This window comes from Bombus pyrosoma, linkage group LG15 (assembly GCF_014825855.1).
Source record: "Bombus pyrosoma isolate SC7728 linkage group LG15, ASM1482585v1, whole genome shotgun sequence".
Classification (NCBI taxonomy): Eukaryota; Metazoa; Arthropoda; class Insecta; order Hymenoptera; family Apidae; genus Bombus; species Bombus pyrosoma.
Window position 1 is genome coordinate 9,801,753 of NC_057784.1, and position 21,026 is coordinate 9,822,778.

The following is a 21,026-nucleotide window of genomic DNA, read 5'->3' on the forward strand; positions in this document are numbered from 1 at the left end:
AATAAAAGGTAAAATATGTATATAACAACAAAGATCAACATTTTTTTGTATTATATCAAAATTTTTCATGTTGCTAGGCAAAGATTTTTCATATATAAAATATTTTACATAACATGTCGAGAATACAAATATGTCGGAGAAGGATTTGAAGTATGGGCGTCTGATGAACCCTCACTCGAATTGACCATCGTGGTTATATATTCTAGCTGATCGTTATTGGTACCGAGGCGATGATTACAAGAGGTTACAGGTAATGACGGCAATCGGACAAACGAGAGGTCGATGACAATGAATTTAGGTTCGATACGAATCCACGGCCACGGGAAGACGAATCCGATATGATACACGATCCTGGTGTCACTCCACGTACTAATCGTAATGACTCTCTCAATAAGTAACTCCTTAACTTTCTCGATACCTCACTCACCCCCAGTACAAATGGAACTGCCCTTATATAGTCTTCTCCCCACCTCTCGAGTCAATCTTTGTCTTTAAGGAGAGCTGCATAATTATTCCATATCTCTGTTGTTACATGTCCGTCCCGTGATCGCGGCTACGTTCGGCGACTCATTATGTCACCTCGAGCCCAAGCCTATCGTCATAAACCCTGAGTACACATAATCAGATTAGCGTCTTACAACTTAAGGGTAGCTACAATAAAAGTCCGGGCTAGGGTATTGGAGGTTTTCTTAATCACTCCAAAAGAAACGCCCCGATGTCCTTTCATCTCCGACAAATATATTGTTCGGAATTTTGAGTGGCCGTCCGTTTATGGCTCGTACGAGCCCTATCCCTTCTTTAGAAAATTCTGAACTACATGTCCTTCCCGAGCTGTAAACTTAATGACTCCGAGGTCAGGTAATAAACCCTTGGAAAAACTCCAGTCGGGAAGGCATGATGGACAGACGAAACCCAACGGCTGGTAGGGAGAATCAGCAACGTAGGAGGACAGTTCATCAACAGACTTCGTACCGTGCGGTTGAAATACTTCACTCCTACCACCGCCGTGTTCATAACATCACACGTTACTTTTATACAAGTGCAAATACAGTTCTAATACTCTAATCTAACACTCGATCTGTTAAGCTTCCTCCACCTTGAGCGTTAATTCATTCGAGGTACGCGATACCGACCGATCGGTTTGACCTGACCGGTTGCTCTTTAGTCCAGAATTCGCAACATATATTAACATTGATCTAATAAGTGCTTTATAGCGAAATTTTACTTATTTATGTAGATTTCTGAATAACATAGTCTTTTACATACAATTACTGTGAGAATCATTTGAATATTAGTTCTTAATAAATGATGTCTTGATTAATAAATATTTCAGTAAGAAACGGCCTTACAAAATGTTAAACAATATATAATGCAATAATTAAATATAATAAAAATATGTGAGGGCTGTCATTTTGAGGAAAAGTATAGAGGGTTTATGTATATAGCTTCTGGTAAATTACATTCTACGCGCATAAATACAACGAATGGTATTGAATCTTTTGTATCTATTCATTGGGTGTGGCTTGTGGTGGCATCTTCAGAATGAAACATCTATTAGGCTAACATATTATTCAGAAGCATTGTCACATCATAGTTACATCGGTAAAATAGACTCCGTATGACATAAAACATAAGCGGCTATCTTTCTATCCGGAGTAAGAAGGTACATGAGAGAAATCATAGGTGTCGCTGATTGTGATGAAGAGGAAATAACCTCCTTCTAATACATAGTTTCCTAATAGGTGTGAACCACGGCGCCGCGTGCCGACGCAACCCATTGGACCTTCAAGGGAGTTGCTACCACCGTCTTCTTCATTAATTACGCATCGTTGATTTATGAAGGTTAGTCGAAATACAATCCAAGAACTTATCACGTGTTAAAGTATTACAAAAGAAGGCAAAAAGAAATGGCAGCGGTGGGATTCGAACCCACGCCTCCGAAGAGACTGGTGCCTTAAACCAGCGCCTTAGACCGCTCGGCCACGCTACCAGTGATAACTACATTTCTCACGTAGATATCATAAACAGTCTTAATAACCTTCTTAAAACAAAGTCATATTTTACATACAATATCAAGTTATTGTCATATTTCCGTGGCTGATCTTCATTCGGCACTCTAAATCTGTTAATTTTTGTTATAACACATGACAGTCTTTAACAAGAAGAATTCATAAATACTAATTCTAAGGAGATCATTATTTTAAAGGTTATACGTGCCTTACTTTTTACTTTTAAATTACTTTTAAAGTTGGTGTATACTATACAATTAACTTAGACATACATGTTTTATGATTTATATGCATCGTTAGGAGTTCGATTAACAGAATTGGATTTGGGTTAAGTTTAATTTATATTATAATATATTGTAGTATCCAAATAAACTATGCGTGAACTTTATATGCTTCTAAAATAATGATCTTCGTGTTTTAAAACTGGAATTTTTCCACTCTATTTGTCAAAAACTATCATATGAGAAAAAAATAGGTTACAAATTCGATGTGTCACAAATCAAACTTCGACCCTTCTCATTATTTGTTTAATGATCAATTATCATTGTCTTACAGAGATGTATGAAAAGTATCTCCAAAGGGAAGTATTTCTATGGAGAATTAGAAAAGCCTGTTGAATTGCTTTCAGTTAGTAAAAACATCATGTTCACGTCATTCTTTTAAGAACGCTTTCCAAAAGATACCGGCGGAGGTGCTCGCGGGTAAACTAGGGTGGGTGGTGAGTAAGTGATCCATATATAGAAGCGCCCCCACATTTACCAACACGAGCGCACACCTGTCACGCATATATACGCAGCACGAGGGCCGAGGCGCACACTTTTTGAGCTTGAGTTGCTTAAGCTCTGCTGGCTTCACGTTTCTACGTTTTGGGTATTGAAAAATAACAGTTACAATCAGTGTTCATCATGCCTGGACGTCCGCTTTGGCAGGTAAATTGCGTTCGAAAAATTTTCATTTTTACGTACTGACATTGTCGCGCATTTAACATACTTATATAGATTCGCGCCATTAAAGTATGGACACTACGGAGTTGTTCGCACCAGTCGGTATAACCTGTAAATTGTAATCCACATTAGGCTATTGATTTTTAATGATCAAATGATTTTATATCTTATGTTGTAAAAGTTTTCAAAGTAATCTTCTTTTAACTGCATATTTTCCATATTAACCTGCATTTCAATATCACTGTATATGCTGCGCCATGCGATAATGCGATTCATAGTGTTTGTTCAATATCATATATTTGTTTACACCGTGAATTATAATTGCAAGACATTATAGATCAATAGATAACAAAAACATAATTTTTTTCGAAAAATGGAATATTCTTGATAGACGATGATCTTGACAGACGTAGGAGAAATGTTGACTGCTTTATATACTGAAAATCCATCTATTTCAAACGTCTGACTCAGGATACATTTTTGCAATACTTTTTCCAAATTTTCGTTGAAGTGCTTCTAATTCTGTATAGGTTATAAACTATGAATCATTCGATGCACCGTCATCTACACTAATTTAATTTACATTTGACTCATATGTCTTTCATGTAAACGAGATTGCATTTCCACGTTATATCATTCGTTTTAAATAAAACAAATTTTGGATATTTAGAAAATTTTTCATAGGATATTTTAGTAATTAAACGATATAGAATATTTCGTATGATATCGTAACGTGAAGTATAAATGTTTGGTATGTTAATGCGATATCATAACACGAGTCCAGTATTGGTTGTCTGCTGGTATACCACGGACTTCCAAAAATAACGCAAAGGCTTGCCAAGCTAAGCGAAAGTTTCAATCGAATCCTACGGTATGGTCATATTAAAAGGAGGAAAAAGTAAAAGAAATAAAAATTTGTGTCATGACGACGACATCAAGTATGGTGCAAACTTTATTTACAAACAAGTCGTGAATATTCTAGCATCTGATCTGAAATTAATTTCATGTTTAAGTTGCTTAAAACCAAACGAATTCAAATGATTTTCACCAAAAGATTTCTGGAAAGTCGAATGATTTTCCAAATTAAATAACAGTTTCAGTAGTCAGAATAAATGATCTGTTTCTAAAAATTAAGAACAAGAATAATCAACATTTATCCTTAAAGACTATTACAGATGAAAGTTCACCGCAACATATTTTTTCTAAATTAAAAGACTAATACAGTTAACAAAGTGGAGTCATATACGTTTTATTACTGCCTAAATGTACTAAACTACTATTTGTAAATGTAAACTACTAGTAAATGAGAAATAAAAAAAATTATTGTTTGCACAGGTTACAAATAATAATATTCGATAATATTGTTAGAGGACGATAATACTAAAACAAATTTCGATTAGGGTGAAATGATAAAAATCCATGACAGGTAAATACAGAATGCACATAATATATACACACATATGTACACAAATATATAAAGTATGAAAAATAAATACCTATTAATAGGAAAATTTCATCAAAATGAAATTTGAAACTGCTACCAGTAATAATAGTAATACTGCTACCCATAATATTTAGTAAGTGAAATAAATTTTTATTTAGGACTCATTTCATTAGTTGCATAAACATTCGCAATCGACTTTACCATCATATGTCATATTTCAGAGACATACTCACTATTGTTTTATTATTTGTGCTGACGTTTGCCAAGAACCTGACATCAGTAGAATTTTCAATATACCTCGACCATTCTGCTTTTAACATTTTAGAGAAAATAGTAACAACTGATGGTCAAAATTTTCCATTCTTGTAATCGATTTAAGGTACATGTTTCTTAATAATTCTGACTACAGATGTCAGCAATGTACAATAATACAGATAATAGAAAATAGCAGCGTTGCCTGTTTATTTTGTACATTTGTTATTTATACATTATTAATTTGTACATTATATTAGCAAATTGTGCGAGGACAATTACAAATCTTAGAAAAGGTATTAGACTATTCATTCAAATTGATAAAATAATATTCGATGTAGAGATTCGGATAAAATCTTACATTTACATGTTAAAATAACTCCTGCTTGTTATATATAAATCTTTCCCGTGCTACGCGATATGATATAATTGATGAGCTTTTATTGGCATTCTGTATCATGTTCTCTGTTTTCTTTAATAAATTCTCGTAAAAGATAGATTGATATTCGATGTGTTAAGAAACGTATTTTTGACATTTTATTTATATAGGTAGGTATATGTTTGTCGTGTCATGTATAGTATAGGTGTAGGTGTCATTATTTTACAAAATTGTTTAGTGTTTTCTAGTGTGTGCATGCTAGTGTGTAGGTAAACTGTTTGTGAATGTAACGTGTGTACATAATACGTTATGTGTGATTATAACGTAGCGTGTAGTGTATTTAAGTGTTTGCTTTCGACTAATAGTTATAGTTTATCGACAGGACTTCGCATTTACGTATACAAGAGTACAACGACGTTTCAGTATCATATCCTAGGGAAAAATGGGTCACTACATTATCGCAGTGTATCTAGGATACATTTTCGTAGACATTCGATGAGAAAGCAATTTTATAGCTTGGTCGAATTCAGCGTCATAGACTCGTGACTAGAATACTTCGAATTGGTCGATAGTTGCGTTCTTTGAGTACTTCGAAATCGACAATTTGGTAGCAGATCTTTAGTATGTTATATTATTTAGATCTATATAAAGTGTCGATGTCGCGTGTTTTACGTGTGTAGAATGTTTACATGTGTCGAGTGTTGCCGAATCCACCGTGACCAGCTTGACTGGCTCCTTTGTTGTAACCCATCTGCAAATTGAGCTGACCCTCGCTGGCTCGAAGCTGGTCTTCCGTGAATATTCTCTTATTTTCTTCAGCCATTTTTGGTCCTAGACGCGGTCCATTATATTCCGGATGCTTCTGCGTCTGTGTGGAAGAAAGAGATACATACAACAAGTCTGTTAATTCTTTCTTTAAACTTTAAAATCTCTGCTTGATTTTAAGATACGTACAATTCTTCCAAGGGCATAGAGACATAATGTAACTTGTGGGATATTGCGTCTTTCGAAGAGGTCAGCTGTCTGAAAGATTTCTTCTTGTGGGACACCGTATTCTTTAATGGCTGCTTGAAATCTGTCCGGAAAAGAATCCACAATATTATCCACTGATTACAAATTGATAAAACGAAATTGTATCTAGACTAAAGTACAATTGAGAGGCTTTTTGGAAAAAGGAATATATATAAGACAGCCATAGGACGAGTAAACGATGAGTAAATTTCATGAGTAAATTTGGAAGGTCTGCCGCAATTCTAGTTTCTTAGAATTAGCTACGTTTTAATTGATAATTATAATATTTCTTAAAGAAACTTGGTTTCTTTTTTATATTTATAAAATACCTTTGAACGTTTTCCATAAGCTGGAAGTTGGTTCCCTTGGCCTGAATCTTCTTCACCGAGCCAGGCGCCAATTTATTGATAAGCTTGCACAGGATGACTCCATCTTTGAGAATATCCTCGTAATTTCCAGGTGGAAGTTTTTCTCCTAAAACAGCCTCGATCCAGACCATAACTTCAGTCTCTTGTTCCTTGTTTCGGGCCTAGAAACCGGAAGTTTCTTCGTCAATTGCATGGTGCGGAATTAGAATCGTAGGATAGTGGATGCTACGACACTCGATGTCGTCACGAGAGTCAGGGATGGTCCAGCAAAGTGTTGCCGGGGAATTTAAAAATGTCAGGAACGAAAATAGACCGCGACGGTGTTATGTTACCGCGTGTGTAAAACGAACGTCGAAAATAAAATACGATGACCGATCTGTCGGCTTTTATTAAAACTGGCAAGAAGCAGCAACGTTTCGGCCACCTGTTTCCGTGCCGTGTGAATTCCGAGTTTTACTGATTTCTAGTAAAATCGTCAATAAGACGAAATTATGCTTCTGGCATCCTGACAATTCTTTCACCTCCGTGAGTTCCTTCTCGCGGCGTCTGTATCGACGAAACACGTCTTTTATCTTTTAGGATAATATCTTTTAGGGCTTCCCAAACTTTTATGAACCGAGAGTCCCATTTTCGCGACTTAGTCGAAGGTTATACGAGATGTAACTGCTGTCGACAATTAATCGATAAACAATTCATAGATCTCAGCCGAGAGAAACAGAAAAGCGACTAGAAAATAGTAGTTCTGTGACCTTTAACTGTAGTCTTTAACTGAGTCAACTTGGAATTGTTCGTCGGATGATTTTCGACGAGTAAAACTCTCCCAATGAACATGTAAACTATTCTCATATTTTAATTTTTATCGCGACTGGATCGTTGAACAATTACTTTTCATCGCAAAGGTAATTCTATTTCATTCGACATCTTTCTCCTTTGAATCGACTTACAAATGGGCGAATGCCGACAATCAATACGTAACATATTTCGAACGTGTTGCCTCGTAGTAAATATAAGTAATTTATAAAATCCTTTTAGAATAATTTACAATGCCAACGAACGATTGACGTAGATGAAATCTGGCTCTATGTTCGCGATAAATTAGTATTTATAGTAACAAGAAGCTTTCTTTATCAAGTTGTTATTTTACGATTGCCGATTTATATACAGTTTTGCCTCAAATATTTCAACGAGTGCATTATACGACTTACAAGTGGACGAATATTGAGAATCAACACGTAACATGTTTCGAACGTGTTGCCTTGTAATAAGTATAAGTAATTTATAAAATCCTTTTACTATGATTTAGAATGCCAACGAACAATTGACGTAAATGAAATCTGACTCTATGTCCGTAAACAAATTTCTAAATTCTTACTTCACGATTTATATACAGTTTTGCCTCAGATATTTCAATGAGTGCATTATCTTATGTCTGGTTGGGAAGCGTTCGTGAAAGATCAATGATAGTGCCGAAAAGAAATTTTCAACATATCTGCGAAATGTCAAGCCTTTTGAAGCAATGTGTTTCTCCTCGAATGCTCTCGAGATGTATTTTAAGCTATCTATTCTCAAGGGACGTGGCGTTTTCGTTCAGATCAGATCCAACTTTCGAGAACGTTTCGTGAACGTGACACCTGGTGCAACGATTCACCAAATTATAAGTTAAATTGATCGAATCCTCTCGAGTCTTTCCTCCAGCGATTCGGCCACCGATCGAGTCGAACGCCTGCGCTGAAGATTTCGCTTTTGGAAATTCATAAATGACATAATTTTTTCGCTAATAATTTGACATTCAGTCGTGTCAAAGGTTTGAAATGGAATTAACGAGCAAATAATGTTATGCGAATATAATAGGTGACGATGATTGGGAAATTAGCAGAGTGTTGTAATAAAGTCGACAGTTCAATCTTTTCGAAAGAAGATTTAATAGCACAATATTAATCTTGTCGCAGAAATCGATCTATCAGTTTTTCGAATTGGCATTTCCTCTCTAAAACACCGTCAAGATATATTACGTAAGGATATTTATCTTAGGGTATAAATACTCCGACTCCGGATGAGACGGGGGAGGAGATGCGCGTCAAAGCCGATTAGCGGTACAAATTGCCATTTCGTAGCTACCAGTTCCATCGTGTCAATAATCCGGCCGACATTCGTTAAATAAAACTAAGAACGAATATCCTATGTGTCTTACAAAATCCTCCTTCTTCTTCTTATTTCCAATATCTGTCTTTTCTTTTGCAACTTCGAACGTTACTGCTACGTGTCAAGATTAATCCAGCAATCTGGGAAAATCGCCAAAACGAAATAGCCCAAGGTCTATCGTAATTAGGATTCTACGAATAACCACGGTTTTCGCCCGCTAACGTAGCAATAGGAAATTATTCGTATATCAGATTTATAATCAGTGTAGCTTCGCTTATCGTTAATTGGCATGGTATGTATACGCGATTAAGCGTCCATTAATCGTTATTTTCAACGAACACTTGATTTCCGACGGGATAATGAACACGTACCGGCATCTTTCTTCTTCTTTTCTTTCCTTCGACACTGTAGACGTTGCCACGGAGACTGAGTTTTACCGCAGTTTAGGATGGCGACTTTTGAACGATGACGCTGACTAGAGACTAAGTCGGACGCCGTGCGTCGCGACGCTATATGCCGGTCTCCCCTCCGCCGTATCATTTCCCGACATTCACGAACGAATATTTTTTGGCTGAGTGCCCAGTGGGTATTCCCACACCCCCGCCCGTAACCAGATCTTGACACTGCAGCCCTATTTACAAGAAGAAACAAGAAATGTGCTTGTAACGTTCTTAGTAAACGAGCAAAATTTCTTCTATGCTATCGTAAATGTTTTTTGGGATCGCAGTTTTAGCGTGTTTCGCGATCTTTTGGTTTAAATAGAATATTTATACGATTGTAAGTTATAATTTGTTTGCAAAGTACGATCAACAGGTTTAATATGTAGGTTCACCGCTGATCCGATTTTCATGATCATGTTTATGTAAATCTAGTTCAAGTAAAGAGAAATAGGTTTAATATCAGAGTAATATCTTGTTGATTCGTCATCAGAATTAATAGCTTGCAATCTTCTTAAAATTAAAGATTAAATTAAAGATAAAATTAAAGATTTTCTCATTTCTGATGTAATTGCGTTTCAAAACTATCGACGGTTAAATGTCTACGCTACTTTAATTCTCTCTGGAAACACGTTAGTGTAGCAATATTTAGTAGACGAAAGAAATTTTCGACGAGGTTCTGTCTTTTTAGTTGTGTTCAGAAAAATTGAAATTTCCGTAAATATTCGCGATCTAGCTATAATATTTCGTATAATGGCCTCTCCCTCAGGTTCGAAGACCGTTTCGCCATACATGATAACTGCTTCTCAATTTTGCTCGTGCACAAGAGCAGACTGCTTATTTTTGCACCTTCTTCTTCCTCTTCCTTCACCTCCTAACTTTCTTACAAACAGTCCCTCTTTGAAGCTTCACAATCCTTCGTAGCCACAAGCAACATTACGTACATCCCCAAGGCAATTAATTACAGAATTCCGAAAATACGTGACTAAGCATCGAAAATAGCATGTGCAATTTTGTGAATACGCGAGGGGATCGTCTGGAACTTGAATTAAAGCTCCGATGTCTCTAGGGAGAGGTGTCTTTCAGTTGTTTCGTTTTGCTTTTGACGAAAGATGTCAAAAATAGGTCACGGATCAGTTACGTTAGAAGCGGATGTACGTATCGTTGGCCACAGCTATGTGTCGTTTATTGTTGAATGTTGACGTCGCAAATAAACGGGGGAAATCCGTGGACGAAGTGGAAAAGTTCGAACAAGTGGGTGTGTTTCCCAACGAACGATGGTTAGCCGGTCCGTGGACGGGCGCCAGATGAAAGAAACCGATAAGTAAGACGCTCGTAATTTCTGGATGCTGGCCACTTCGAAGGGTGAGGCCACCGCCGAGTTTAGATTCCGTCAATTGACGCTGTTTCCAAGTTTATCGTAACCGTAACACTGCGGAATTGCGTAGACGGCTGGAGCGAATACGTATTCGCATCTGATACATCGAGATCGAATTTCGTAACAAAAATTAGATTAATCGCGTTAACGAGGAGGTTGTCCCTTTACGCAATCGTTAGTCAATGATTGATCGATGAAGCGACCTTTTATCAGGTTGTATATTTCATTTTCATTTGAAACGTAATTATTTTTAGCGACACAAATATCGTAGACACTGAAATTTTAGAAATTAGCTAATCGATGTTTAAATCGCTTCGTTCTATTAGGGCTTGAGAGCAACAAGTAGATAGAAAAAGTATTTACATACTTGTCTGCAGAGGAGGACTGACTGGAGTAAGACTTCATTACGTGGCGTCCTTCCACGTGTACTTAACATATCACCTCTTACTTTCCTGTTTTCCTGCGATAATGCATTTCCAGCAAATACTTAATGCATCTCTACTTGCATTCAATTGTAAATGTTGTTCACATGTAGGTGGTATCTAAAAGAAAACTGAATTCCCAGAAAGCATCGCTTTCTAGACGATTCGTGGATTTATCTGACGGACATTTGCAACAGTAGTATATTATATAAAGCACTTTTATTAATTTCTTAACGTTTAACACATTTTTATTTATTTTATATGATTTTAATAAATTTATTTAACTACATTTCACTTTTAAAATAGTTTACTTTACTTTGTACCGGTTTGTACCTACACGCACTCGATGCGTTAGTGCGTCGACTTGCCACTAGGTGGTGTCGAAGAAGAAAGGATTCTCACTGTCGAAAGATGACGCGAGTGTTATTAGTAGGGCTGTGGAACATAGTATCGTTAGCTTTGCGCAGTGGCGATATCGTAACCAATGAGGTTCTACCGAGGTGCGATTATTGCTAGTTGAAAACTTTTACCAATACCCCGCCATGACGATGTGAAATACCATCGGCTACGGCAATTTTTGAAAGTTTCTGCGGAAACTGATAAGTTTTTTCAAAAACTAAGAATTTCAGAAATACGCTTCAGATGTTGTTCTGTTTGGGACAGAATTATGTTTTCATTAGGGGCATCGTTAGAAGGTAGAGAGCTATTATATATTATGTGTAACGGAAAGTAGTTTTGACACTTTCAACTTCATTTTTAAACTTTAGCGAGAAAGTATGACGTTATACGCATGATCGGCTCGATACATGAACTGAACTTTATCAGTGCTTCAAGTGTAGTGATTATGACTTGAGCTTTCAAGATAGAATTTAATGAATACACGACGCACATGTGTAATAGCTATTTCCAGACCCCTCATCTTCCACAAAAAATATTGACCGACATTAATCACTTTCAGCAGCTGTTAGCGTGCCATATGTGAAGTTTGCTGATAACATAAAAACACGTATTAAAATAGTTCTTTGATCGTAGGTTGCTGGGAAACGAGAACCAAGCCAGGAAGCCGAGGCTCAGCAATGGATCGAGCAAGTGGTCGGAGAGAGATTTCCTTCAGGTATGATCATGAAGCTCGAATATTTAACTTTGACTTTCATCGATTTACGTATTATGAATGTGTAATTTGGCTGGGATAGCCACAAGTACAATTGATTAAAGTTTATCGATGATACTGCTACTCCTTTGATACACGTGCTCTCGTATATGAACTCCTGTTCTACGGAGGTGGTGCAGTTCGAAAAGCGTGTCAATATCACCACCCCCGTTCAGGACCAGTGCAACGCGTCCAAAAGCTAGCTGCGATCCTATAATTCCCGGGTACGAATGTCAGGCCGCGTGATGTCGCAAAGGTTAAACTTGTTGACTAGGTCAGTTATTAGTATGTCTAATGAGAGGCGACAAGTCGACGAGCAAAAGGAAAGAATAATTGGAAATTTGAGGAAAATTTAATAGAGCGAAGAAGACGAACAACTAGATATACTGTCACTTATAATAAAAATGATACGTTTAATATTTATAAATGTAGTAATTTTGATGACTTAATTAATAAATTTACTAGTTATACTTAATATCTATAGATCTAAATGTTAGTGAAAGATCATTGGTTGTGAAAAACTGATACTGAAGCACGTAAGATCCTGAGTAGAGTGCGGAGGGTGAATGGTTGCAGATGCTTGTTAGGGGTAGCTATATCCTCTTGCTGCCGATGTTCTCCTAATAAAACGCGCGCTTTGTTGCGTCATTCGAGTCACCCTATTGAACGAAAAGTGGGTAGCGACCCCTACGTCCAACGTGTATCCCTGGTTGGTGAAATACGCCAGGCGTCGACGCAATTGCTGTGCTGAACGAACAATCATATAACGACACAGAACAGTGTACTCGAATTAAGACAAACTAATATTTTTAAAAGATCCTTCACGCTTCTTTAGCACCCTATTAAAACACTATCAAAGTTAAAAAATTATATTCTCTCGGTCAAAATTTTTATTAAGCGATTTTGATCTCTATGATAGATTTTCATGTTAGAATAAGTGGAGGGTGTTTAAACTTCGAGCATCATATAGCTAGACTTTATGCCATATTACAGACTATCCCTTGAGCGTTACGCAGTGTTAGTTCCACCCACAGCAAGCAGCAGCTCTACACGATGATGCGATCCGGGTATACGAAGCTTTTGATGTTATTGACTCATTTAAAATTGAACTTGAGCTACCGCCTCGTTCGATCGCCACCGCCCACTTTCCTATTTTTCCGATTCGCCCTTAACGTCGCTCACCTTCACGATGACGCGAAATTGGAATTCGATGCGTTTCAGGATCCTCGAATCTTTCCATTCTGGATGTTAGCCTGTTCCTGGAAGCTCGCGTGGCATGCTGGACACGACCTTTGTATACCAGTTTGCATACTACCAAATATTTCTTAGACAAGGGTAGAAAATTGTATTTTATTTAAATATTCGCATTCACATACAATTTCTAGAAACGTTCATGACTGTTTGAGTAAAAGATACTGAATATTTAAGCGACAAAATTTTTTAAAGAAACTTGGTTAGTTTGTTATTTGATAAAAAAAAAAATTGAGAATTAATTAGTGAAAGATGGGATTGTAAAATATTAAAACGATGACAAAAGTAGTTTCTTTATAAGATTAGAAATATTTACATGAGTGAGAACGAAGTGTTCTGTTGTTGATACCGTAAGAAGGAAAAAACTCCGCTGAGGAAATCGTCAAACGGTCTTTAACAATCATTTGCCGACGACACGTATTGATTTAGCGTCATCTGTTCATCATGTTACGTCGTAAGGACGCCAACGTATCAGGGCCGCATACGAGAGCCCGGATAGTCAAGTGAAATATCGCATTATGTCATTTCTTGTTTCCTTTTTCTTGCACACCTTCCGATTTCCTTCTCATGAAATGAATTACATTAAGAATTCATCTAACTAAGTTTTTCCTGTTTCGACTGATTTATTACAACAAAATGTCGAATATCATACTTATCAATTTATACAAAGTTGCACATATCTAACACCGTGTTATTCATTCTCCGTACGTACTTTAATTACAATTTTTATAATATTCATATTTTTTATATTTTTTTTTAAACAATTTATTCTACACATAAATGACCTTCGCCAAAACTTATTAAACAAATCACAGCGCAATTAATTTTCTGCTTTAATTGCAGAAATTTTATGATATCGCCGTATGCTATTGTGAACGCTCCTTAAAGCTCGTCAGGAAGAAGGGTTACGAGTTACGAGGGAGGCAAGTGTCAGTCATCCGTTCGTCACGGTGGCACAACTAGCTTGCTTGCACCAGGGTACTAGCAGACGTTTGAGGGATTTATGGCTTGCCCGCCACGTTGACGTCAACGTCGACGTATCGATCCTTGTGCACTTTGAACCCTAAGCTTTTCACAGTTTGCAGTCTTCTCCTCTCCTTCTCGAAGAGTAGCTTCAGGTGATAGAATGTCGATATGTCGAACTGCTCGTCACGAAACGTTGCGTGACGTCACGAAAGCTCGCAGTTACTAGGGTAGCAAAGAGGCGCAGTAGATGAATTTATGGCTTTCTTGCCGACGAAGGGCAGCATTTATTATTCGCGTAGATTTCGATGTGTTCGTTTGAAGAATAAGGGCATTTCCTTCGGAAGAAATCGCGTATTGTATATTCGTACGATCGAAAGGTTCTGGAGATATGTCAACGGGTGCCAGTTGTCCATCAAAAGATCGTCAATGACGTCATTCTGAGAAGAGCTTATCAGGATTACAGCCCGAGGGTAGATTTACGACCGAAAGCAACAAGTTGTTGCCTCGGGTCGTGTTTCATTTGGGATACCCGCAAGGGTGTATTCTTTGTTCTTATTAATCCTGTAATTTCATGTAAATTCCTTGTTGCTTAAAATAGGACAGATTTACAGGGACATACAAAATTATAATATATTTACACATTTAAAAATGAAATTTTATTTTAAATATCAATTCTATCGCATATTTTTTAATTTCTATTTTTCATTGGTGTTGTTCAAATTCTAAGAGTTTAATTATGGAACAGAGTGTTGGTTCATTAACAAACAAGTGCGTTGTATGAAAATAAATTGTTGATATAGTCTTAGTTTGACAAAAGTGGAGGGAAATTAGATTCTCTTTGCATGTGAGAGGACACGTTCCCGCGGGACCTGTTGCTTGCCACTGGTCGTAAATTCAAGCCGAGGATGTTGTCCTGATGAAAACCGTGTGTTTGACGTCTTTATGACATGAAACTGACGTGAAATCGATACTAAGGCACGCAAGCGTGTTTGTCGAAGCTAGGGTGAACCATTCCGTCTTAAGATTTCTTTTCTTCTTATCGTTGTACTACATAATGTTATATACTTTCCCAGTGTAAAAAATTATTTGTTTAATCTTTAATTTTTTCTGTACATGCTAATCAAGATATTTATTTAAAAAAATTACATACTAAGACATGCGTTCTTTGCACTTTATTATTTAAATACTACTGTCTCAATCGCATGCGTTTTATCCACCTGTCTGATAAACGCAATAATATATTCTTGCACAGAATTACGGATAAAAGACATGTGTACAATGTGTATTTGTAAAGAAAACAGGCCTCGAGCAATTTATCGATTTCACATCAAATTGTCGAGACATGACGACTATGACGTGTCACCGTAACAGGATAGTATCGAGAGTAGTAATAGTTTCCGATTCACCAATACATATTATTGCGACTCAATATTTTTTGACGCATAGTATCGAGTATGAAGGAAGAGAGCAGTAAGACACGCAACGTCTGAAAAATATCAGGTCAGCATCACGTTACTGTGTTTGCTCGAGCATGAAAGAAAGCGAAGAATCGTAAGGAGCAAGTCGGTTCAGATCTGGAAGGCGTTCTATCGATTTTCTGTCATCTTCTTGCGTTTACGACATCTCATTGTGTTTCGACGCTACCAGGAATGTATACCATGTCATGCTTGTTTATTCCATATGCCCGCGTTGATCCAGAGGTGAATGCTGGAAGCTGTAGCCTCCGGCCTGTTGCCTGGATATTGTGGAAAAGCAACTGGTTCGCTCGATTCGCTTGACATGCGTAGCTGAGTCACGTATACCAGTATCGCTCCCTGTCATATAATTATTTCTGTAAAGAACAAGTTTCTTCTATACTTTTCAAGACAGAAATATTACTTTCATTTCCCCCAAGAAAATTATTTAATAAGTTAATTAGTTCTTTAGTGACTTTGATAATAATCGAGACCATAGAAAATTATATATCTTTTCTTAAATAAATTAGGTCACGTTTTTAAATGCTGGACGCAAACTGTTTATTAGAAATTTTTTCTTGCTTGATTGTAATTTCGTAACATTCATGATTGTTCTAAATAATACTTATTCTCTTAATCATATAATTGATAGTTGTCGTTTTTGTTTGAAAGTTAGGAATCAATAAAAAATTACTTGAAGAATATATTAGTTGCTGTTGATCGGCTGTCGAATACTCGTCAATCGAAAATTCAAGCAGACGACCAGTTTTGTATTAGGCGAGCAGATTTTGGGGTAAGCATGTAATAGTATCCCCTCTATTGCAAAACCACGTGACATATCGTCCTTGCAGGATCAGGATAGTAGTCCTTTGAACGGTTAGTCCGTGTTTCTTTATCTAAAAATGTTTCAAAATAACTAGTGGTTTTTATAATAAATATGTAACAAATTACAAATAGATGTATAGTTACAAACAGTACGTATTTATATTGTAATATTTACTACAAAACAAGAGTTAGAAAATAAGTTCATTATCATTATTCATAATTTTTTGTAATGGCCTATTTCAGGCTGTTACGTAGAGTTTCACAAATTATATAGTTCCATATAAAAGACACAACTGGAGAACTACTTGAAGCTTAGTATGTTTTCTTAGTAACTCTGTAACTTTCATATTCATAGATGCTGCATATATTATCCATTGGTACAACTACGCGTAACCGTAACATATCCTATAGAATGATATATTAATCGTTGAGTTGTACTTGGCTGAGAAACTCTTGATAAATCACTTACCTATTTAAACATCCATTGCTGGCATTCCTACTTCTATCTTCTTTCCAGATACCTTTTATCCAATATATAAATCATTTTGACAATTTGCTGCTTTGAAAATATCTATACGTATATGATTAAATATTAAGTAATATACGCATATAGGAAGAGCGCCAGTTGTTGCGCACATCGCCGTACGTCGACCGCAGCGCTTCCGCTCATGGCTCACGTATCGATACAATTTATAAAGTCGCTCGCCAGAGTGCGTGGCATGTCAATACGTTCAATATATCGAAACGTTAACCGGGAGAGGAACTTGACAATAAACGATACATGCTTGACATCGATGTTGAGCTCCTGTTGGTTGCTGGCCTCCTGGCAATTTGAGATGCAGCGTGTCTTTCGAATGGCGACGGGATTGCTTCTACGCCGCGAGTCACGACGACTGCAAGACAATGATGGCGCTGATCGAGAAACACCAGAGTTGAAGAGTAGAAAAAAAAGCGAGTAACGGAAGACGGAGGCGGTCTTTTCTGATCCTTCGACCGACTGACAAAAAATGCCATGCCCCCTTGGCGCGCCTCTTGGCATAATGGGGCGCCATAAACGAGTGCTGGTGCACGCAGCCTCTGTTATTATTTCGCGGCAATCTCGTCCGCAGCGATGAACAGGGAGGAGGAGGATAAAACAAGAGAAACGACAGCTGCCATTCATTTGAACCGATAATAGCCCACCTGACAATGAAAATCAATGGCCGACATGGAGTGCGCATGTCGTTCGACCGCGGAACTTTCAAAGCAACGCTTTATCCCGAGGGAAGCCAGATTTATTTTTCTGCTATCCTGATGCCACTGTGGTACTTGGCATTCTTTTCATTGCTCGCTCACTAGCTCTCCTTTTTGTCACGAATTTTTTGGGATATTTAGGTCTTAGGTGAATGATTGGTTGGGTTCGATGGGTTAAGGAATTGCATAATAATTGACTTTTTAATGCCTTGTGTAACACGTACACAAATATATTTTTTATATCAAAAGATTTATAATTAAAATAAATATTATATTTATTACAGGCTCCAATTTTTGTTACGCTTATTAACACAAGAGAAATGATATGTTTTTAGGTGCGAGTTATGAAGATGCTTTGCGGGATGGTGTATTGCTTTGTAAACTTATGAACAAACTGCAGCCAGGACTCATCACCAAAATTAATACGTCTGGTGGTGATTATAAGATGATGGACAATCTTAATCAGTATGTATCGCAAGAAATGTTTATATATCGCATGAATACATAATTAGTGTGTAAGTTGTAAATAACAACATTACCTGTGAATTGCGTGTAAACTGTATTATTTCATTGACTAAATATTATTATATCATTTATTACATATACAATAATAATATTTAGTAAATACACCCCATATTATGATATCCGTGTATAAAACAAGAATGGAACAAAACGTAAATGCTTGTAGAGAAGGCAAACTCGCTAATTTTTGTTACCTACTTTTGTTACCAATCAAGCTTTCTTTCATTTCATGCTTTCCTGTTATTCAGTCAAGTTTACGCAATCGACAGTGTTTTACTACAGAACGACTCTCGACTCGAATCTATCGAAGTCGAAGAGTCACGGAGTCGTTGAGATCGAGAGATCAAACGATACGCGATTATTGACTTGGTATCGCCACCGCAACTGCCGCCGAATTTCGATTGCGTCACTGTTCCTCGTGTTACCTGAAAGCCTGATAAATAAGTATCAAGAAAGTCCCAAGTCGGGATCGTCACCATCATTTCATAAAAATAAAACGAAGAACCTTATCTTTTACCAATATTCGACATCTTACAAAAAATCTTTGACGACATAACAATATGTAGTTTATACTAATGATAAAGGCGATTAATCAAATACACTCTGATAAGAATACTTTGCGTTTATCATGTGTACTTATATGTATATGTTATATTTCTTAGATAATAGAACAAATTACAAAAATTGAACATTATTGTCATTGGAAATTATTGTTTGAGCCGAACGAGATTATGTCCAAACAAAATGTCATTAGAGAGACGAAATGTATAAGGAAGGTATTTAGTAAGAGGCTTTCTGCAAAGTACAGTAATCATGTATGACATTTGTGGCATCTGACAATCTGACCGCGATATCGCGCGCGCATGTCGACAATTGGCGCGTTTTCAATGTTTAAGAGCGCTTTCCTCAGTAGTGGGGTGAACGATGCGCAGCGCGGCCACTCCGCATTACTCCCTTTTTATGCGGAAAGCAGGAGTAACGTAGAGGTTAAGAATATTTATCGTGTGCGCTTCTATCGTTCTTACATTCCTAATACCCAGAGAGTTCATTAATACTGGCCTGCCTCACGTTTCTTGCGTTACGTGGCACGTTGCATCACAGCCAACGAAATGGCGGCTCTTGAGCATATGTTTATTATTTGCTATAGGGCTAAATTCATGCTTGTAATTTATGATATTTAATCTAATAAAAATATGGTTATTTTGTTTTGCATTATTAAATTCAGTATTCTAATTGTTTAACTGTAAATTTCATTGAAAACTGTTACCTATTATTGCTTGATGTACCACGGTTATTTACGGATTAAAGAGATTTCAATGATCATCGTGCATGTCTAGACCAATTATTCAAAAGTCGATCACAAGCTATCCTGCTGTCCTGTTAATCAAAGACACGAGACGTGTTAATTCCTAGGTATTCTGAGAAAATAGACACATACATACTTTATTCAAGCAATGTTATTATAATGTATCGTTATTTCAGATTCCAAAAGGCCTGCGTGAAATACGGAGTACCTGATGTAGACTTGTTCCAAGCAGTTGATCTTATGGAAAGAAAAAATATCGCGCAAGTGACCAACACCATCTTTGCCATTGGCCGCACTGTAACAATTTTGATCAAATACGCGTATTTTCCATTATCATTAAATGCATATAATTGCAGGAGAAATAATAAAACGATATGAATTTGCAGACATATAGACATCCAGAATGGCGCGGACCATGGCTAGGACCAAGACCGGCAGAAGAGAATAAGCGGAATTTCACGGAGGAGCAACTAAGAGCTGGCGAAGGTTATATTGGTCTTCAAGCTGGTACCAATAAGGGCGCGACTCAAGCTGGTCAAAACTTTGGAGCAACAAGAAAGATTCTCCTCGGAAAATAATATTTCTACATAGTATTTCCTAATACTCTTAAGATTTCTTCAGAAATAGTTCAAAATTAATTTTAAACAGAATATTCATCGATGTCTTAGAACAGATATCAAATTATAATTAATCATATTAACAAAGAATTACGTTGAACTCCTTAATTTGTTGTGTACTGTAATCGATTATAGCGCATAAAAGGTGGAGATTAATTATTTGATACGAATAATTGTTATTAATAAGATTCATGGATGTAATATAAAATAACAACAATTTTTCATTGTAACAGGCTAATTCAATAAATTCATCTGATTGTGTTAATACCCTGAAGCTACATATCCGACATTTTTTTTCACAGTTTTGCACGAATTTGTATACGCGAATAAGTACTTACATACATTGGTACAAGACATCAATGTAGATATGTCCGAGAACGAATACATTTTTAAGATCGACACGTAAAGTCGCATACAGTGTACTTGTACTTACTGGCGTACGTATGCAGGTAGAGAGGCACATACATGACGATGAGCCTCGTACGTGACAGCGACGATAAGTGGACGTGACGTGTATGTACACGCATTACACGCATTCTTCGAGCGGTTTCTACACCGCAAGGCTCCCCAATGATCAGGCAAGTATCTCGAGTTAGGATATCTATGGACCATTACCTATCTTTCGTTGTTTCATTCACACACGGCTCCGTTGGTTATTGAAGAGAACTTGCCGATAGAAAACTTGGATATCAATACACATAAACATTTTATATATCTATACTGTTCAATTGGTACTACATAAAATTAGGTACTATATACTATATAAAATTTATACATTTATATGTACTTGTATATATAGCTTGTAATAGATATACACATTAGCTTATTATTATTAAATGTTATAAGATAGTTCATTTTCTTAATCTATAATCATAAATATATATATTTATATGTCATAATTATAATAATATTGAAT

At 36.7% G+C, this 21,026-nt stretch overlaps 2 protein-coding genes, 2 long non-coding RNA genes and 2 other non-coding genes across 9 annotated transcripts; 3 read left to right on the forward strand and 3 right to left on the reverse strand.

Annotated features, from left to right (window-relative positions):
- Nucleotides 1-1,821: 1,821 nt before the first annotated feature.
- LOC122575395 (muscle-specific protein 20-like) lies at nt 1,822-20,384 on the forward strand. 2 transcript variants are annotated; one of them, XM_043744252.1, is made up of 5 exons: nt 1,822-1,842; nt 11,819-11,900; nt 18,001-18,130; nt 19,670-19,790; nt 19,880-20,384. In XM_043744252.1, exons 1-5 carry the CDS (start codon nt 1,837-1,839, stop codon nt 20,069-20,071), a joined length of 531 nt encoding a protein of 176 aa, XP_043600187.1. In that variant the 5' UTR covers nt 1,822-1,836; the 3' UTR covers nt 20,072-20,384. The 2 variants fall into 2 exon arrangements, with proteins under 2 accessions (XP_043600187.1, XP_043600186.1); XM_043744251.1 differs by lacking the exon at nt 1,822-1,842 and adding an exon at nt 2,782-2,938.
- Trnal-aag lies at nt 1,909-1,990 on the reverse strand. Its single transcript has one exon. It is a non-coding gene; the product is annotated as a tRNA-Leu (tRNA).
- On the forward strand, nt 4,284-5,536 carry LOC122575406. Its single transcript, XR_006319424.1, has 2 exons — nt 4,284-4,379; nt 4,460-5,536. It is a non-coding gene; the product is annotated as an uncharacterized LOC122575406 (long non-coding RNA).
- Nucleotides 4,833-9,077, reverse strand: LOC122575396 (myophilin). Its single transcript, XM_043744253.1, has 4 exons — nt 8,921-9,077; nt 6,369-6,568; nt 5,983-6,103; nt 4,833-5,896 (listed from the first exon to the last, which is right to left on the reverse strand). Exons 1-4 carry the CDS (start codon nt 8,924-8,926, stop codon nt 5,714-5,716), a joined length of 510 nt encoding a protein of 169 aa, XP_043600188.1. The 5' UTR covers nt 8,927-9,077; the 3' UTR covers nt 4,833-5,713.
- On the forward strand, nt 11,242-11,382 carry LOC122576128. Its single transcript, XR_006319654.1, has one exon. It is a non-coding gene; the product is annotated as a U4 spliceosomal RNA (small nuclear RNA).
- On the reverse strand, nt 14,787-17,993 carry LOC122575405. 3 transcript variants are annotated; one of them, XR_006319423.1, is made up of 4 exons: nt 16,902-17,993; nt 16,608-16,837; nt 16,302-16,523; nt 14,787-15,984 (listed from the first exon to the last, which is right to left on the reverse strand). It is a non-coding gene; the product is annotated as an uncharacterized LOC122575405 (long non-coding RNA). The 3 variants fall into 3 exon arrangements; XR_006319422.1 differs by having other exon boundaries at nt 16,302-16,503; nt 16,902-17,991; XR_006319421.1 differs by lacking the exon at nt 16,608-16,837 and having other exon boundaries at nt 16,302-16,503; nt 16,902-17,980.
- Nucleotides 20,385-21,026: the final 642 nt, after the last annotated feature.